Below are 19,728 nucleotides of genomic sequence, written 5' to 3' on the forward strand. Positions count from 1 at the left end.
CCTCCAAGCTCTCAGTTGCTTTATGGCCCCCCAGCCTCTTCCCATGCTGCTGTTTCAGGTGATGCTCCTGGGCTCATGGGGCTTCCCGAGCCCAAAGTGAGGCAATCACTGGAAATGGGATTTGATTTTTTTATTTATGTTTTGGTTTTTGTTTTTTTTTTCTCCCCAAATCAGGCACAGGCCAAGGACTTGCTGAAGCAAAAGGTAGGAGCTTTTGGCTCCTTCTGCACCAAAATCACTTTATCTTCTGCCTTAGCAAGGCTTTGGGAGGTCTCTGCGCCCCCACTGAAGGCTGCTACCCCTTGAAGTTCAGTTGTTGGGGGATGATTTGGTTGTTTGTGCCCGGATTAATACTGGGAACAAGCAGAGAGCACCAAGCGCAAAGCCTTTATGAAGCTGGGGAAAAAATATTCGGGGTGCTTCTTGTTTAGCCTCAACATTTTTTTGGGTAGAAAGGAGGATTTGGGTTGGAGGGCTAATGCCAAAGCAAGAGCAGTTTGTCCAGCTTGGAAGATCTCCAAGGATGGAGGTGCCACAGTGTCTCTGGGGGGGTCAACCTCTATCCCCACATACAAAACGAACCCAAGGAGGAGACCAAAGGATGGGAATCGTGCTGATCCCTGGCTTCCCAAATGCCTTTTGGATGTCTTGCGTCCGGCCTCTCTCGGTGGAGAGATCCCACATGAGTCACTATGTTGAGATAAGCCTCAAGTCGTGGAGGAGAAGAGCTCTGACCTGCTCATCTGGCAGCTGTCTCTGTCCCTCCCTGGAGATATCTGCAGTCCTTGCTTTTGAGCCCAATCCCATCTCTTCCAGTACTTCTCCACTGAACTGGCTCAAAAAAAGAGCCAAGCTGGTGTAAGGGAGATGGCTGGGACATGTGGTGCTGGCAGGATGGATGGCACCATGGCTGCCAGCACTTGGAGCACCATTTGTTGTGGTTTTGGTCTGTATTCATGCTGCCTGTACTTTGCCTGCACAGTCCTGCCTCCTCTTTTTGCGTCATCTCTAGCATTGCTAAGCAGCTTGAGGAGCTAGAGGGACCACGTACGGATGGTTCTGCTCATACCGGGATTACTACAGCTCGGTGTGGCCTTGGTGAGTCGATGGGTGAATAATTTGGCAGAAGGTAGCACTGATGCAATTAAAAACGTGGGATCCTTTGGCTGGGGAGCACTGAGCTGCATCCCTTCACGATGCTCTTACCACTGTGTTGTGTTTTTCACCTCATTACGGGGCTGGACATCGTTCTTTCATCAGTAGAGTCTGCTTCACCCCCCTTGCAGCGATCATACAGAGTCCTCCAAGCTCCCCAGTCCAGCTGCTGCCGCAAGCTGAGCAAAGTCCCAACCCAGGCAGCTCCTCCCAAGCCAGAGCGTGGGTTAAAACACAAGCAGCTCCCAAGGTGGGTTATTAATCCCACTGCAATGAGCTGATCCCCTTGAGTGCGAGGCTACGGCGTCCATCTCCTGGGACTAGAGCAGATGCATTGGGTATATAAGTGTTTATCTGCTTCGCTCTTTGTGGTCTGCCATCGCTTGGGCTCTTTGTGGTGTCTTTTCCTGCCTGTACAAAGTCCAGCAGCAGAAATATCAGCACCTGGATCCTGGTTGCACAACCCTGGGCGTTTCCAGCTCTTAAACACGCGAACTTCCAGCACCCTGTGCCTGCAGAGGGGTGAAAAGACCCATGCCGCTCCTGGGAAGCCCAAGCAGAAGCGAACACGGAGCTGTCGGTGTTGGGTGAACACAACGGCACCATCCCCGGCACCGTCAGCAGCCAGCTAAGCCTTAGTCAGATGAGACGCGATGTGCTGCCAGCATGCCGTGCTTTGAAGAGCTCCTGTCCTCAAGGTCACCTGCCCACAGGCTTAGGAGCGTCCTTAAATACTGCCCTGAACTGCCACGCAGCGCAAAGGAGAAAGAAATGTCTCTCGCTTTTATCTGCAAATGGCCGAGAGCTTTCATTGGAGCAGAATCCAGAGCTATGTGCAGGAAAACCAACTCCAAACGTGCCCATTTTCAGGAGGAAATGTGAATTTCATGTGTCTGGCCAAGCCCTCCCGCAGCAAAGCCTGTCCTTACACCAGCTCATCTGTATTCAGGAGCACAAGCAAAATCTCCAGTTTGCTTCTGGCAAGCCACAGCAAAGGGTCGGAGAACATGATTGTCTTGTCTGGCTCCAGGGAGAGCATTTGGATGCTCACATGAGACCGTGGGTGAAATGGTTTCTGCTGAAGAGTGGCTGTTCCAAGCACAGAGCAATGGAAGCGACGTCTACCCTGGGGATTTGGGGCAGGAATACCATCGAAGAGCTTGAATCTGGCATGGGTGGCCACCCAAACAGCTCCAGGCTGAGCCTGATGCATGCAGAGCACCCAGGCTGCTCATCCAGGTGCTTTTGGTGGACAGGGGGATGCTGGGGTGCAGGTGGTAGTCTTCTCTTGTGCAAGGGAAAAGCTCTGCCGTGGAGCATCTCATGGTCCTCATGCAAAGCCTTGCCTTGTGTTGGCCCTATTTAGAGTGGGTTGGAGAGGAAAGAGCTGCCAGTTGCACCTTCTTTTGTAGGATCTCCATGTTTTGCTTCTGTTGCCCGCTCTCAGCCTGGAGGCACGTGCTCATGTCCAGGCAATGTCAGGATTGCTGAGCAAAAGCGCTGACAGCACCTCTGCCCACCGAATGCCACTGCTTGCACTGCAAACACAAGCCCAGCTTGGCTTGGACCTGCTGTGGCTCTGCTATCATGGACGTGGCCTTGGAGAGGTGGGCTTGGATGGCTGTTTTGGGCTGGAAGAGCCAAGTTTGGGGCTGTGGGATGGATTTAGAGATGGGCTGGGATGTGGGAAATGAAGCTCCTGCTTCCCTGCATTTTCAGTGAGCTTTTGGGGAGCTAAATAGCTCCTATGATGCTGGGGGCTGGAAAACCCCTCCTATTTCTTGGCCATCTCCTAGTCCTGGGTGACTGAATGTTTCCAGCATGGGATTGCTCATTTCAGTGGTAAGAAACCCAAATCTGTGCTATCCAATGTGGCAGAAATCCCCATGGCTGGGTTGGGTGGTAGCATGCCAGTGAACGCCCAGCTGCTTGCCTGGCCACCGCTTGGCTCCAGCACCACCATGGCATGGGGGTACAGTGTTTTCCCACTGCTATCAAGCAGTAATCCCACTGTGCGGGTCTGTCTGCTGGTTTTTTTGGCACTGTTGGTTACTCTTGTGTTTTTGGACCGTGGAAAGCCATGTGTTGAGCCAAAACTGTTTTTTTTCCAGGTTATTTACAATATGTAGAACCTGTATCAGCTGCTGGTGCTAGTGAGCATTTCTTCTGGTACCTTTTGCTCTCAAATTAAACACCCGAGATTAAAGCATGAGCCTTAAGTAGGACCTAGTCTTTAATTCCAGAGCTAAATCATGCCTTGCGACATCTTGCGTTACTCGGAAGATGATGCAATAACTCGCCCCTTGCCTAATACCATTGCTCAAATGGCAAGGTCCCTCAGCCCGGCTGTAGAGGAGATAAGCTTTTGAGGGCTTTTGGAAGCACTCAGATTGCTCAGAAAAGTGGTATTGCAAATTCCTGTCCAATTTGCTTAATTTTTGATTTTTTTTTAAGAGTCCAGTTCTGGTCCAAACCAAGTCATCACCTTCTGGAGGAACCTCCTTTTTTCCTCCCTTGATTGGAGATGGGTTCACCACAGCCTCAGACCAATGTCCTTTGGAAGTACTGGCCCTTCTGCAGTAGGAACCCAGCTGATCTGGGAGCTGCTGGAGAGCTTGAGTTGGAGCTGAGTCTCCCTCCTCATCCTTTATTGCTGAGATATGAGATGGGGAAAGCACGTTGAGGTCAGGTGGGTGTCCTTCCTCCCATCCTGGAGGATTGTGTGGAAGGGAAACCTTCTGTTGTATTCAGGGGATGGAGCCTTGTGCAGTTGAACAGCTTTTGAAGTTTGGGAAAGAATAGTATTTTTTAGATTTTAGAGTTTTCTTTAAATTTTCGCTCCTTTATGCTCTTTTAGACTGTCACTAAACATCTTTTGGGAGCTGGGTAGAAAACTTTCTGGAGAATATTGTTTCTTGGTTGGAACTCTTCAGAGGAGAGATTGTCTCCCTGTTTTGAGGTGGTTTAGAGTCTTGATGGAAACCACCATCCAGAAGACCTCTTGGCTTTAGACTGTTGAACTTCTTTGTGTTTTTAGTCCTAAAATCACAGAATAATTGAGGTTGGAAGGACCCTCCAGAGGTCTTCATCCGACCCCTGTGCTCAAAGCACAGCCAGCTTCAAAGTTAGGTTGTTCAAGCCCCATCAAGTTGAGTTTTGAGCATCTCCAGGGATCCCCCACTCTCACAAGGAAGAGCTTCCCATATTGCAACTTCCTTGTCCTCTCGTTGCCCATGTCCAGGAGGAGTTTGGCTTTGTTATCTCTACACCCTCCAATTAATGGCTGTAGGCAGCACCTTCATGCTCTCATCCTGACGTGCAATGAGCCCAATTCTCCCAGCCTGGCTTCATCCATAACGTGCTCCAGTCCTCGATGGCTGGGGACCTTCATTGGCCTCGCTTCGTGATCTATCAACAGCTGTGAGCTCCTGACGCAGTGGAGCAACCTTGCTAATTATCACAGCTACCATTTGGTGTGTCGTTAGGCTTAAAATACATGTTGAGTAGTTCTGGTACAAAAAAAACCAGACCCGTTGTGTAGGAAGTATCTGCCGTATGAAGAGCGGTGACGTGGAAAAGCACCTCAAGGTGCATCCTGGTGTGTTTTGGGGTGGTGGTGAAGGTTTAGGCAAAATTTTTGCACCCTGATACATGACTGAGCCTCTCGAGCGTGCCATTGCCCTCTGCTTATCAGCTCTGACAGTTATGGCCTCAATAAGCCAGGGCTCTTTTGGCTTTTCTGGAGATGTTGGTATTTCTCAATCCGTGACCTTTGAAATATGTTACATAATTAACCATCGCTGAATTTGTCTAGAGCTGGGTCCGCCGTGTCTAGGAGAGCTCCTGGTCTCCGCATAACTGCTCCTGTACTGGGAAACTCACGAGTTTTTCCCTTAGCTCTGGTTTTCTTTGTGTGTTTTGGCCACAGGCTCATGTGATGGCTCAATTTTGAAAGTGTCTTGATGTCCTGGCTGGGTTGCTTTAACTCTTGGGATAGAGGAAAAACAGAGAGGAGAGACCCGTGGCCCTGATACGAGGGTGTTTGACCTCTTGAAGGAGAGACCATGAGCTCAAAAATTAATTCAGATTTGCCGTGCTCTCTCGGGCAAAAGCTGCAGCCACACTCCTGTGGTTAGAGGAGCAGCTCTTGCTGGATTACCATAGAGGGTAAATTTGAGCCTCCTAAGTCCAAGACATTAAACTCCCTCATCTCTCGCTGTTTCCAAGAAACCAGGATTTGCAGGGAGTGCAGTTACGTGCTCATCAGGAGAAAGATAAATCACCGCATGTTTTCCTCTAAAGGAGACAGTTTCTAAAAATAGGAGCCGTGCTGGAGCTCAGGAGAACAAAAGAGTCCCTGGAAGGCTCCTGCCACCACCGTCCTTTCTTGCTATCGGTGCTCTCTGCCCCTCTCCATCCACGCGCTGGGGATTTATGGAAGTGTTTAAAATCTGCCGATTTGGGAGGGTTGGGTTTTTTCCCGGCATTCCCGCCCCAGCCGGTTGGTGACTCAGGCTTTCCTGAATGAATGCTGCCGGTCTCCCGTGACCTCGGCAGCTTGGCCCTGGATCCTGCCGGCCTTTTCCAAAATGTTTTTAAAGCCAAAAGGACCTGATCTGGGAGCTAGGGATGCTGCCACCTCTCCAGGACAGGCTCTGACAGCACGGATGCCGCATAAACCCAGGTGATGTGTGTGGTCCCAGCTCTGCATCTAGATGAAAGAGCTCCAACCTCATCATCTCCGGATGAGACATACAGGCTGGAGATGCTCAGGCTTAAAAGTCTCACCTCTGAGGTGGCTCACCTAAGACGTTAGAAGGATGGGAAGCCAACCCTGGCTTTTCACATCCCTCCTCTGCTTTCAGGGCTGGTCCTACCCTGCCTCCCCCATCTCCATAACCAGCGTGGTGGCCTGAATACTACATTCCTCCTGGTTTTACAGTACACAACCAGTAATCCATAGAATAAATGCAAACTGTGAGCGGCTGCGTCCATCCTGGAGGGGACAGAGGTCACTTTGGGCTGTAGAGGCTCTCGCAGGCTGAGCCTGCAGACTGTTGCAGCAAAACCCATCTCCTTGGCTGGGTGTTTCCAAAACGCTCCCCGTTGCCTTTTCAGGATGCGCAGCTTGATCCTGCTCACTCTCATCTTTATGTTCAACATTAAAGGCTCTCTGGGTTGTTGGACAGTGTGTGACGGAGGCTGAGCTGCTCCTTGCATGTCCCTTTCTTTTCTCTATGAGCCCCAGGCATGGTCTGTGCTGGGTCTGCACCCTCCATCAAGCTGTGGACACCTCCTTCCCATGGCTTCTTCGTTACTTCCACGGCGTTGGTGAGCTCCAGACAACTCTTGGGCTGCTGGGCATCCCATGACCCAGATGACGATGATGGGAGCAGGGATGCGGGACAATTCCTTGTCCTAGCAGCAAGCTTGCTTGCCCAGGGCTAGGCTGCCCATGACCTAAGATGATGATGATGATGGGAGCAGGGACAGGGGACAATTCCTTGTCCCAGCAGCAAGCTTGCTTTCCTAGGGCTGGGCTGCTGGGCATCTCATGACCCAGGATGATGATGATGATGATGGGAGCAGGGACGTGGGCTAGTTTAGTTCCTTGTTCCAGCAGCAAGCTTGCTTGCCTGGGGCTGGTTTGCAGCAGGAAACAATGTGGATTCACCCAGCTATGCCTCAGCTTCCCCAAGCTCCCAGCCTTGCCTGTAATAAGTGAGTCCCTGCTTTCCATACAGCTGGGACAGGTGACGCGTGGCTGGACCAGGACAGGGGGGATCTGGCATGAGGAGCAAGACCCCCATGTCCTGCCCCAAGCTCAGCCCTGGCTGACAGAGTCTCTGGGCCAGGTAGGTTCAATCCAGACGTTTTTGTTGGACACAGCCGAAGGCTTTCCTCCTCCTGAGGAAGGATGTAGCTGGGTCTGATATATCTCAGCAGACCCTGCAGATCTTCAGGAGGCGTTTGCTTGCCTCTCATCACTGCCTGAAATTCTACCTTGCATCTTCTCGCAAGTAGGATTGGAGATGATTTAGCCCAGGAGCCAGCCTGGGGGTTTGGCCAACGCCGGAGTGAAGCAAAGCTCCTCCAAGGCCCAGATGACGCTTGGGCACCCAGAGAAGCCCTGCATGCTGGTCCAAGGGCAGAGAAGAATGCCGATGCCAGAGGGGCTCGTGATCCCCAACCGTAGAGCTGGAGGAACTGGTCTTCTTCGCAGTGTGGACCAAGACAACCCTTCTTCAGCCATTTGGCCGTGGTTCCATGCCGGATACCTCTCCAGCAAGCAGGGGTGGCGGGAGCACGGCCAGCGGCGTGTGCATCTTCCTGTTAAACTGCTTAGCTGCAGGAACGATTATACATCAAATAGTTGTGCGCGGGATTAAACCCTCTTAAGTGTGGCTTGGAAATCCTCCCGTAATCCGGACCCGGCTGTAGAAGGGAAGGATGGGCAGCAGGAGCAGAGGGGGTTTATCTGCTGGGAAAGCTTTTTTAACACACACACGCAAAAATCACTTTATTGCAAATTGCATTGAAGAAGCCTTACTTGGGCACTGACCTTGGAGCTTTCCTCTCTGTTGCAGATGAGCCTGATCCTGCCCTCTCTGGTGCCGTCCCAGCCACAGCTCACAGGACCGAACACGGGTAAGTTCCCAAGGGATGTCACAGAGCGGGGAGCACCTGGGAGCTCGTCTCCCCTTGCTAATGGTACTCCAGTTACACAAAGCCCCAAAATATCTCCCTGGCTGTCCCCAGAGAGGGTTGTCCCACCATTGAGGACGTCAGCAGGTCCCTTGAGAGCCAGCCAGCACAGTCCCCTTGCTGCAGAGCGGTGTTGGTTGCTCTAATTAATCTTGTTTGTCCTGCTTCCCAACAAACCACCCTGCTTCTGCCTACTCTAAATCATCCCTCGGAGCCATCCCGGTTCCCCTCGGAGCCATCCCAGTTCCCCTCGGTGCTGCTGGGGCTGTCCCTGCTGCAAGGGAGAGAGAGATGCTGGGAAGTGGCTGCTTGATATGGTTGTATTGGGTGTCCTGAAGCCATTAAGGGGTGTCCCAAGCAGTTCTGAGTACCCTGAAAAAGGCAGATTTTGGGGTGCCAGCACAAGGCTTGTGCAAGGCAAGGGTCCTTGTCCCTTCTCATGGCATTGGGGACCCACGCCTGGCTCAGAATCACTCTCTGTCTTAGCCTGTTTAGCAATGCAACCAATGCCCAGCACATTTTAATGAGCTTATTTTAGTATCTGCTGTCGACTGATCCTTCCTGGGCCAGCGGTTTCCTTAGCGAGTTATTTTTAATAACATTTGCAGGGTTTACAGTGCATATGGGAATCGCATTTCCCTGATATCACGCCACAGACAATGGTGAGCCCGTCCTCCAGTCCGCAGCAATTTCTCATGAGTAAAAATAGGGAAAGGTTTGGAGCCGGGAGGGCGAGTGTAGTGGGGTGGGAGGGTCAGTTCACCCCTAAACCTGGCTTTTTCCAGGAACAAGCTGGAAATAAATAGGTTTAAAAAAGAAGGAGAGAGAGAGGCAGCACGAGAACCCTGTGGAACTGGCAGCCCTGCTGCCTCCAACAAAGGTGCTTTGTTCTCCTGGCAGCACAATTTGACCCATGAGATAGTGTTTTGCTGCCGCTGGAGCAGCTCCTTGCACGAGGTCTCGAGTCACCGGGCTTCTCCCGGCATTGGGCTCTGTGGTCCAGCAGGTTTCTTCCCTAGGGATGGTTTAGCAGGTGGCAGGAGCGGCAATGTGGTTTGCATCCCGCTTTTGGCCGTGCATCCGTGCCACGGATGCTGTGTAGAGGGAGAAGCCGGCCATGAAGCTGGCTGTGGAGGACAGAATCTTCCCACCCCTGCTGTGGAGAGGGATCACCCAGGAACTTTCATTTAATGACAGAGACAAACCATCCTTTGGTCCCAGAGACCTTTGGTATGGTCCACATTGGCACTTAAATCCGTTTTTATGCAACTTTGAAGAGCTCCTTGGCTTGTTCTTTGGCCTGATAGTGACAAGTGTCATCGCTAAGAGCAAATATCCCTGTTGAGCTGGGTAAAAAGGAGGCAATAAGGTGTCCAAGCATCCCGAGAAGTTAGGAGGGGAAGGGCAAGGAGAAGCAGAGAGTGTGGTGGAGCAAGGGGAAGATGACTTCTGGCCCAAGGCAGGGATTGGTTTCGTGGTGATGGGAACTCAATGCTCCTGTTGTACCTGGTATGAACGTGGAAGAGCCACTGTAGGGAACAGATACAGGCATTGCTGAAACAAGCTTGAATCAAGCCTAGGAGAAAATGCAGAAATGATTCTAGCCAAGGGAGGGTGGAAAGGGATGGACTCATTTTTGTCCCAAGTCTTTAGTATTTGGGGCAGTATGGAAGTAACCATGAAACCCCCAGCTGGTGTTATGCCATAACACCACGCAGGCTCACTCCGGTTCTAGGACAACCCTTTTGTAAATGGAAATGTTTGTATTATCCCATTAACTGGTTACTAACTCTCAAAACTTAATTTGCAGCTCCACGAATGAAGAGCATTTGGAGTTCAAGAAGGCTTTGTACAGAACAGATGCCAGGAGCTCCCTAGACTTGCGAAACATGACTGTGTCTGGCAGCATGACCTGGGACACCTCTGCCCTGGAGACGAGAGTGAGCGATGGGAGAGAAGAAAGCACTTTAGAGAGACTCTCTGGCTTGAAGGACTCAAAAGACTCGCGGTGTGTAAAGGAGTCGGCATTCGCCATGGAGCCACAGGTTGTAAATACTGTGCAGGTGGATCCTGAGCAACTGGAGAGCGACTCCGAGGACCTGGATGGTGGCAAGGTGGCAGCAGAGACGCCCAGCCCTTGTGCTGGGGCATCGGTTGGCGGTGGGGAAGAGAAATATCTTAAAAATGAACCAAAGCAACTTGAAGGCCTCAGCAAAGAGCACTTAGATAAAAGTAAGAGGGGAATCCAGAGGGTTGACTGGATTTCTAGACCCAACAAAAGCCCAAGTCCTCACTACAAAGACATAAGTAAGCCGACAGATGTAGCAACCAACTTGCCCTTTCGGGGACAGTCCGTGCGTGAAGTGCCTCCTCCGCTGACTCCGACGGTGTTCAGAAAAACGCTAAACCCTGTCCTTGGCAAGTCCAAATCCCTGGAGAGCTCCTCATCCCACAGGAAGGGGCTCATGGTCGACTCGGACTTGGGCGAGATCAACCCACTCAACACAGCCGAGTGGACAATCCAGAAGCCGGGTCTTCAGCTCGGTGCGGACCTCACCGTCGGCAAACAGTCCTGGACGGTAAATGCCGAAGACTCGGTGGAGCGGATCCCGTTGATGTCTCTGGAGCCTGCTCCCTGCAGCTCCTACGACATCGAAATGAGGCCCTACGTGTGCAGCGTCCTGTTAGAGGAACAGGGCAAAGAGGAGCTGGGTCCGGAGGAGGACCCTACGGTGTACACCTGCATCGAGTGCAGCATTTACTTCAAGAAGAAGGAACATTTGATGGATCACATGCTTCAGCATAATCGTGGACCAGGGAGGGACCAAGACAGAGATGCTTTGGGAGGGCAGTGTCAATTCTGCTGCAACGAGTGCGGATGGGCCTTTGGAGACCCCACGTCTCTGGAGCAGCACAAAAGGCTCCACCAAGAGTCTAGGGAAAAAATTATCGAAGAGATTCAGAAGTTGAATGAGTTTCCAGACGAAGGCCGGGAAGCCCGGCTGCAGTGCCCCAAGTGCGTCTTTGGCACAAACTCCTCCAAGATCTTTGTCCAGCATGCCAAGATGCACGTCAAGGAGAGGAAGGACCAAGGGGCAAAGAACATGAATCTCTTTGGAAGTGCGGGCAGCGGAGAAATACGGGATAGCCCCGTGCACGGCATCTACAAACACTTCAAACCAAATGAACACGCGTCCCTGCAGATGCAGGTACCACCTCACGGCAGCAGCAAAGGGCTCAGCACCTGTATGCTCTGCAGCTTCCCGGCCCCCAACGAGAACATCCTCAAGGAGCATATGAAATACGCCCATTCCCACCTCTCCTGGGACACAGAGGTGTACGAAGATGATCCCAATCAACCAGGAACTAGCAGAGATGCCTACAGCCCGGCCAGGACAGGCCGGTTTGCAGAGACTGATTATTTCGGCAAAGCAGACCGGCTTTTCCCTCCGCCTCACCGAGAAAGCACATCGCATTATGAAGGTGTTCACGGTTTTGCCCTAACTCACCCAAGACTCGACAAAAGCAACGGGGCTAGTAAAAAGGACTACCAGACGTCAGGGTTTCATGCCAGGAAAGCAGCTCCGTACGCTGCCCCACACAAAAACCTGGGGTTGTCCGGTTTTTCTTCCACTAAAGCTTATTCCCAGTATGCTCTGCAGCAGTTGAAAAAAAAAGCAGCAGCTCAGCACCTTGAAGGAGAAGGCGACGGTCTCAGGAGCCACCCGATGGGGCTGGAGGAGCTCAGGCACAAGTGGATGTTGGCCAGCGACACTGGGAGCATGGAAGAGGAGATCTCCGTAAGCACAGAAATAGATTTGAGCGAGAACAGAGGCATCAAACCCATCACCATCCCTCAAGCTGCCTTGGACCTCAAGAGGACGTTCAGAGACACCTTGAAAGCCACAGACTCTTCGATAGCTTCGGAGGAGCAGCAGCAGCAGTTGCGGAAGATGGTCCCCATCGTCCTCCTGGAGGAGGTGAACCTGCACCCCAAGGCGACGAAGCGGCCCCGGGGGAAGCCGTTCAAGAAGAAAACAACACTCCCTTCCCGGGAATTCATGATGGAAGAGCCCCTTCCCTTGGATATGCTCCTGTTGGATGCTCCTCTGGAGGGTCCTCTGGAGCTTGATGACCTCTTGGACTCCGACTCACCCATGCTGAAGAATGAGGAGAGGAAATGTCCCTACTGCCCAGACAGGTTTCACAACGGGATCGGGCTGGCGAACCACGTGCGGGGCCACCTCAACAGGGTGGGGGTGAGCTACAACGTCCGTCATTTCATCTCGGCGGAAGAAGTGAAAGCTATTGAGCAAAAATTTTCCTTCCAAAAGAAGAAGAAAAAAGGTAGTATGTATTCAATTCACCGTGCTTTCTATTTTCTTATTTTAATCGGTGGGGTTTTCTCCTCCCACCGAGAACTGGGTATGTATGGTACTGTAGTCAACTTGAACCGTGGTGGCCACGGCACAACCGGTAGCATGCGGTTGTCTCAGGTGCAACCCCCCCCCCCCCCCCCCCCGGGGGCCTGAGCCAGGGGTTTTAGCGGCATCGCTGACTGTCTGTCCTTCTTTCCGCAGTTGCAAACTTTGACCCGAGTACTTTCAGCCTGATGCGATGCGAATTCTGCGGAGCCGGTTTCGACACGCGAGCGGGTCTCTCCAGCCATGCCAGAGCCCACCTGAGAGACTTTGGTATTACCAACTGGGAGCTCACCATCTCACCCATTAACATCCTCAAGGAGCTGTTGGCCAACTCATCGGAGCATCCGATGCTGCAAGCGGCGATGGGAGCGGAGCCCTCGTCCCCGAGCCGAGAGAGGGAAGCTCATGGCTTCGTGCCTCGCAAGAGCATGACACCCATGTCCGAGTGCAGCATTCCACGGTCTCCTCTGTCCCCGTTCCCCCCGTCCTGGGGAGATGAGTCCCTGCAGTCCTACAGAGATGGTAAGTGTTCCGCAAATGCCCTGTGGAAGTCAGAAACCCTTTTGATAGCCCCAAATCATCGCATCCTGCTGAACAGAGCCTTGCTGGAGGAGGGGTATTTACAGGGAAGGGTTTAATCGGCCTAACCTGGTGTTGGTTTATCCAGCTCCATCGCTGATGCTCTGGGTCTTGTGAAATCTGGTGCTGGTTTAGGGCAGGTGGATGGAGATGCTGGCAGATGAAAGACTCAGGTGGTACGGTCTCTTGAGGGGTGGGGTGAGGGGGGTTGCATCCCACTAGGGAGCCGTGCTTTGGATGTTTGGGCTTTGTTGGAAAGTGTCGTGTGTAGGAATGAGGTTTCCATAGGGGAAACGCCTAAAGCTTCGCAAATCATGGGGCAGAGAGTGGCTGGAGGGAAGGAGAAGAGCGTGGTCGCTGGTACCGGTCCGGCCTGGCAGTGCTTGGCCACGCAGAAGGCAGGATGCGACCTCTGGCTTGGGGAGCTGTGTTCACCCCTCAGCTGCTTTTTTTCCATAAGTGGTATGTTACTGTGCTGGGAAGTGTAAAGGGTCCTTGCCAAATGGATTTGGGTATGAGCTCGTTGCCCTCCATCAGAGGAGCTCCAAACTATTCAAACAGGATTATCTATTCCAGAGCAGAGCCCGTCCCAAACAGCTTCTGAGTTTCTTTTGCAAGGCTCCAAAAAAACTGAATTTGCCCCAAAAACTTGGCAACGTACCATTCTGCCAAAGACTAAAAACTCGCTCATGCATTAGGAAAAACAACCACCTACAGACACCTGGCGCTACTTGGAAGCATCTTGAAGTCCCTGAAGCAGCTTTTCGTTAGGTTCTGCTCAGCCTAATCCTATGTTAGATGCAGCCCTGCAGCGAGAAGCTATCTGTCTTTAATTGAAATATCAAAGAGCCTGTAATCCTGGCTCTCCAGACTGTTCCACATGCCTGGGACGCTCTTTGGAAGGAACGAACACAAATTAAAATACGAACAAACCCAAACTCTTTTTTTCTTGGCATGGCAGACCTTGGAGGATGAATAGCTACCAGCCTGGGGTGGTGGTTGATGCCAATGAGAGGCGTTTTGGAGGGCGCAGCTGGGTTTCTGCTGCCAGTGGCTGGATGCTCCTGCTGACTGTGACTATCGCTCGGCAATTTTTACGTCTCCTGGTGCCCAGATTTCACTGGCACAAGCCGTTAGAGATAGCACCGCTGTTTTAAAAACTAGGGCTTGGGTATTTTGTAGTTAAGAAGGGTGGAAAGTATCTCAGTGAAGAAAGAGTGTGGCCACCCTTCGGTAACAACCGCTCATCAGAGAAGAGGTTAATGCAGTTCTTAACACAGCAAATCTAATATCAAATGTCCCCAGTGTGAAGTTTTAGAAAAAAAAAAAAAATGGGTCATGTCTTGAAATACGATCTTGCTTATCGGTTCGGGCAACGTCAGTCAAGTTTTTTTCGGCATGTGATGTTGGCCCGGGGCTGGGAACTTCTTCTGCTCCTTGCTGTGCCCATCTCCAGTTGCCTTGAAATGCTGGTGGGTGCTTGGTGGGAGAAACCGGGTCAGGAATTGTCCTTTGAATTGAATGAAAGCTTGATTTCCGTCTGCTTCAGCGTTGTATTTAAACCCAGATAAGGCTGAGGATGGACACGTGGGATGAGCGGAGGGTGAGTGTGACCTGCACAAGAGCAAGAGCTCAATCACCCCCTTCAGCAGCACTCCTGGATTTAAACTTGCCTGCTCTGTATTCCGTTACGAGTCATGTCTTTGGGGGACAATGCCAAGAAAATGGGTAAATTTGGAAAGCTTAAAAATCCCCGGCCCAGCAACCTGTTGTGTAACCAAAGCATGCACAGCGGATCACATGGAGATAGCAATCGGTGGACAGCTTTTGTATTTAAATCCAAGCCTGAAGTCTCTTAGTTACGCTCCCAAGCTCATGGAGACGACTTGCCATGAATCAAAACCCTCCTTGTTTTCCTTCCAGCCCAAAACAACGCTTTCAGGGCGCCCTGGCTTCATGCTGAAAGTATCTGTTGCAACTGATTTAAGAACGAAGCGGTGCCCATTGCGTTGCAATATTTATTTAACTCTTGCTCTGGGTACGGCTGCGGGGAAGCAGCTGAGCAAACAGTGAAGTGGGTTTGGAGATTGGGGGATGCTGAATCTGCAGCCGGGAGGATTTTAGCCGTTGTTTTTTTTAAGCCCACTTGTCCCCATGTCTCTTCAAATCACTCATGAGATGTGCGAGAGCTCGAGTGACCTGCCTGCTTCTGCATGGGTCTTTGCGGCCGTGCTAAATCCTCGGCTGCTGCTCCCACAGGCTGGAGCAAGGAGCTGCCTTAAGGGCACCTGCTTAGTGTTAACATCCTCTGCTTGTGTTTTATGCCAATTCTGTAACTTACAGAGGGTTTTAAGCAACATAAACGAGATAAAGGCTGTTAGCAAGTTATAGTGGCAGGAGGATCTTGTGAACAGTCGGTGGTGGCACCGCACCAGACCTGGCAGCGTCTCAGCCGGTGGCTCTGTGTCGCGGTGCCGGCAGCCCCATGCCGTGGGAGCAGCGATGCTATTCATGCTCCGGGACGATGTCACAGCTCAGCATCTGCAGGCAGCTCTCCGCAGACAGCTTCCTGCTTCCTTCCTCTCCACTTCCAGACGCGTGAACTGCCAGAAGGTCTCCGTCAGCATTGCAAGATGCCTCTGGAGCTGTTAAGAGCTAAGAATATCGGTAGACCCTTAACTGAAACCTTCCGTCGCGGGGGCGGGCAGGGAGAAATCCCCTTTTCGTGGAACGTTTCGTGAACCGTTTTCTGCGCTGGCTGCGGTTCGTGGTTTCTAACGAGGCTGCAGTGGGAAATGAAGGTGGAGGATTCAGCTCTGGGTGCCGGGAGATTGATTCGATGAGCATGGTGGTGCTCTCTGTTTTTGGGCTTGTAACCAAATCACCACAAGACCTGAGCATCTCGGTCCTCTTGGGGTGAAGTCTCCCTTCCCGGAGCTGCTCGCAGGTGGGACGTGAAGAAGAAATGAAGAGCGGCATTGGGAAAGGTCTGTGGGTTTAACACACACTCACTCTCTTGCTGGTCTCGTACTCTTGGCTGCGTGTTTAAAAACAAAAACAAAACCTCTTTAAGCAAAACTAAAAGTCAAAGGGAGGAAGTAGGTGTTTGGGTCTGCGGCGAGAACTTGAACTTGGCTGCGCTGGTTGTTTAGATGGGAGCGTGTGTGGCAAAAACAGGATGTTTTGAGATACCAGGGGAATCTCAGAGGTTACCTGTTCCCTCCCGCTGCTTCCAGGCAAGTCCATGGTACTTAAACCAGCCTGAACTTGGCTGCTCCAGGCTCTGATGGAGACTCCAGCACCGCCCTTGGCACCCACGCTGCTGTCACCAGCTCTCACCCTTAGAAAGCTGATGGGGTCTTTGGTATTTTTAGTATCTAAGTCCATTGCTGTTCATTTTACTCAAAATAAGCCAAGACAACAGTTTATGCTCTTCTGTAGACCCAGATCTTTCGATCTCCCCTTTTTGTATGATTTTAGACCCTTGATCGCTTGTGATTCCCTCCCCGATATGTCTGAACCCTCCCTGAAGTGCCGTGCTCAGCATCGGAGGCGTCTCGGCTGCAGTGCTGCGGAGAGCAGGAGGGTTATCCCAGCTCCTGCCCATCCCAGGACAGGCTGTGACATAGTGGGGGTTGCAACATTCATTGTGGTTTGGTTTTGAACAGCTTAGAAGTCTGAAAACTTTTTTTTTCTTTCTTCCCCCCCCCCCCCCCCTTTTCTGTGGAAATGCTGGCTCCTGAGCTGTCCCCAGCTGTCCCTGGGGAGTTGGTGGCTTCTCCAGGCAGGTCCCTGCACTCAGCAGTGGCTTTCCCTGTATGTTGTGACGGGGAAAGGTGTGTCCTGCTGCTGCAACCGCCTCCTTAAAGCCTGGCTTGGCTCGTTAGCGAGGCTGTTTGTGTATCTCTTGGCTCCGAACCTATTGGCAGCCACCTCGGAGAACACGTGGCGCTTCTTGGCAGGCGTTGGGAAGTGTTAGGCAATTGCATCCTCCTCAAAACAGCTTGCAGTTCTCCTTCCTTGTAGCCTGCCTCACCTTGCTCTGTCCCCTGAACTGCTTCGCAGGGTTGGCACCATCATCCTCTGTTCTTTCCCGTTTTTTCCCCTCGAATTTAATTCCCTGTAGTCTCTCTTACTGTCCCAAACTGCAAGGTCTTCTGCTAGACCTAGATTTCTCTTCTCAATCTGCTCCCCTGCAGCAATAGTGACGTTTCATCCAGGAAGAGGAGCAAACGTGCATTTGCTGGTTGACCTTCCACCCCACGCAGTCTTTCCTTCTGGAATGCCTCCGATGTAGCGTGGGTTTTTAGGAGGGGGAGAGCATCAGTTGAATGGCATGGGCTCAGGGAATGATTTCCCAACTGCTCTGTCTGCTGCTTGCTTGTGTTGAGCCCCTAGATGAGGACTCAGAAGTGGGGCTTGCCCCTACCATATCCAAGGTCCTGCCTTGGCTGAAGAGTGTCTTCTCCCTCTGTAGAGCATAATATTCAGAAACATTCTTAGCATTTCCTGGCTTGGAAGGGACCACAAGGATCATCAAACCCAATTCCCGACTCCATGCAGGGCAATCTAGAAGTTAAACCGTGTATCTAAGAGTGTTCTCAAATGCTTCTGGAAGACCAGCAGGCTCGGGGCCCACGACCTCATCCCTGGGGAGCTTGTTCCAGTGCTCGACCACCCCCTCTGTGAAGAACTTCCTTTCCTAATGGCCAATCTGAACTTCCCTTGATGCAGCTTTAAGCTGTTCCCTTGTGTCCTTCTACCAGACACCCAAGAGAAGAGATCAGCACCTCCTTTTCTTCCCCCCATCACGAGGAAGTTGTAGGCATCAACGAGGCCACCCCTCAGTCTCCTCTTCTCTAAGCTGACCAACCTTGGTGTCCCCAGCCGCTCCTCACAAACCCTCTACTCCTTTCACCGTCTCTGTTGCTCTCCTTTGGACATGTTCTAATACTTTTATGTCCTTCTCAGACTGTGGAGCCCCAAAGTGCCCACAGGGCTCAAGGTGAGGTCACACCAAGACGTGGGACAACCACATCTTTCGACCAGTTTGCTATACTGTGCCTAATGCACCCCAGGATATGGGTGGCCCTCTTTGCCATGAGGGCACACGGCTGACTCCCATTGAACTTCCCATCAACCGAGACCCCGAGATCCCTCCCTGCAGAGCTACACTCCAGGACACGTGGAGAACAGAGCTCTCCTTTCAGCGGACAAGGGAAAAAGGGACAGGGTGTGAGCGTCAGGGGCTCCAGAATTGATTTTCAGGGCTGTTCAGGGGGAAACCTGGTGTGGTCTGCTCAGAGATATAAGTGGGCAGAGACCCCATAGCTGCTTTGATTCCTCCCCCCCCCTCTTTTTATCCAGGATGTGCGAGCCAGCATGGCCAGGGCCAGAAGGAGGCTGTGACTTTGTGGTGCCTGGGGTGGGGACAACCACAGCCCAAGCCTCAGCACAAGGGGCTGTGGAGAGGCTGGAGGAGATCAGAAGGGGAAGGCCCTTCCACCAGCACAAGTAGGGCTGGAAGAGGACATTTATTGTAGATTTTATGGGTTTTTTCGAGCCTCATTTCTTCCTCGACACTTTGACTTGAGAATGAGGAGCTTGGTGCAGCTCAGCAGCAGCTCCAATTTCCATTCCGACCTTTGCTTCCTCTGGTTAATTGTGGTTGCCCTCCGCGAAGGAATTGAGATGCTTTGTGGATGTGGCCTTTTGTCCTCCTTTCTGTGGAGGAGCACGCCTGCGCGTCTCGTGGCGGCTGCGTTAATCGCAGATGAACGGAGGTTAGCAAAACCTTCTGGAGGTCCGTACCTGACCCTGGTTGCCAGCAAGGCCAACTTCAAAGCCAGGTCACGTTGCTCAGAGCCGTGTCCCTTCGAGTTTGGAGAGGGTTGGAGGTACCACCACCTCTCTGCTGGGTTAATGTGCCCTGAGGACCCTCCTCGTGTTACGGTTCTTGGGTCACGCTCTCCTTTTGTGTCGGCCTCTCTGATTTTCCTCCCTGTGTACTCGTTCTGTGCTCACCCGCAGCCTGACCTACTTTCCACCGTCTTTGATTCCTTTCTTGAGTTCCAGGTTATTGAAAAGCTCACGTTGGCCTCCTGCTTCCCTTCCCTCCTTCCCCTGCACGGGGATAACACGGGCTGTTGCCCTTGATACTGTCTCTTCTCCTGGTCTCTGAAGATTTCTGATGGTAGGCAGCACCGCAGGGAGGCTGGACGTTGGTTTTTAGCCTGAATTTGAGCTCTGTTTTCACTGCTGCTGATCTATGCCACAGGAGACAGCGTGAAATCTCTCAGCCAGGTCTTCCAGTGCAGTAATCATAGAGTGAGGATCCCTGGGGACGCTGCTCGAAGGCAGATGGTCGCAATAACCTATTTTGGTCTTGGCAACCAAGGATAGAAATTGTCCCTTTCCCTTTCCTAATGTTTTTGGGAGACCCTGGCTTGTAACTGCTGGAGAAGGGAATGTTGCGGTGGGGGGGAGCCCCTGAGCTGGAATGTCCCAGGGATACCCATGGGTGCTGCAACCACGGTGGGTTCAAAACCAGCCTCACGGCCACATCCGCATCCCAGCTGGATATCAGCGGAGAAAGGAACAGCATCTATTTCTTATATTTCCCCTTTCTCCTTTAAATTTCAGTGAGCTCCTGTGCCTGCCACAGCGATTCCTCATGATCTCCTACTCTTGATGTTGGTTTTTCTCCAGTTCCTTTAAGCCAAGGAGAGGTTTTATATCTTACCGCTCCAGTAGAGAAAGAAGAGAGGAACTTTAGGTGCAGTTTATTAGTAGCTTGTCCTGCTCAGCAGAGCCAGTGAGGGGAAGTACTGTGTTTAAAACAATTTGATAGCTCAAAAGCGCGACA

At 51.9% G+C, this 19,728-nt stretch overlaps 1 protein-coding gene across 3 annotated transcripts in view; it reads left to right on the top strand.

Moving 5' to 3' along the window:
* The window catches only part of WIZ (WIZ zinc finger), a 58,274-nt gene that overhangs the window by 26,724 nt on the left and 11,822 nt on the right, over positions 1-19,728 (top strand). For 2 of the 3 annotated variants that reach the window (XM_075025246.1, XM_075025248.1), the window contains exons 3-5: positions 7,743-7,803; positions 9,671-12,210; positions 12,441-12,806. In XM_075025246.1, coding sequence (XP_074881347.1) covers positions 7,743-7,803; positions 9,671-12,210; positions 12,441-12,806 — 2,967 coding nt within the window. The remainder of the gene's footprint in view (positions 1-7,742; positions 7,804-9,670; positions 12,211-12,440; positions 12,807-19,728) is intronic. The other variant, XM_075025247.1, reaches the window with a different exon arrangement.

This window comes from Buteo buteo, chromosome 4 (genome assembly GCF_964188355.1).
Source record: "Buteo buteo chromosome 4, bButBut1.hap1.1, whole genome shotgun sequence".
In the NCBI taxonomy this organism is placed as follows: Eukaryota; Metazoa; Chordata; class Aves; order Accipitriformes; family Accipitridae; genus Buteo; species Buteo buteo.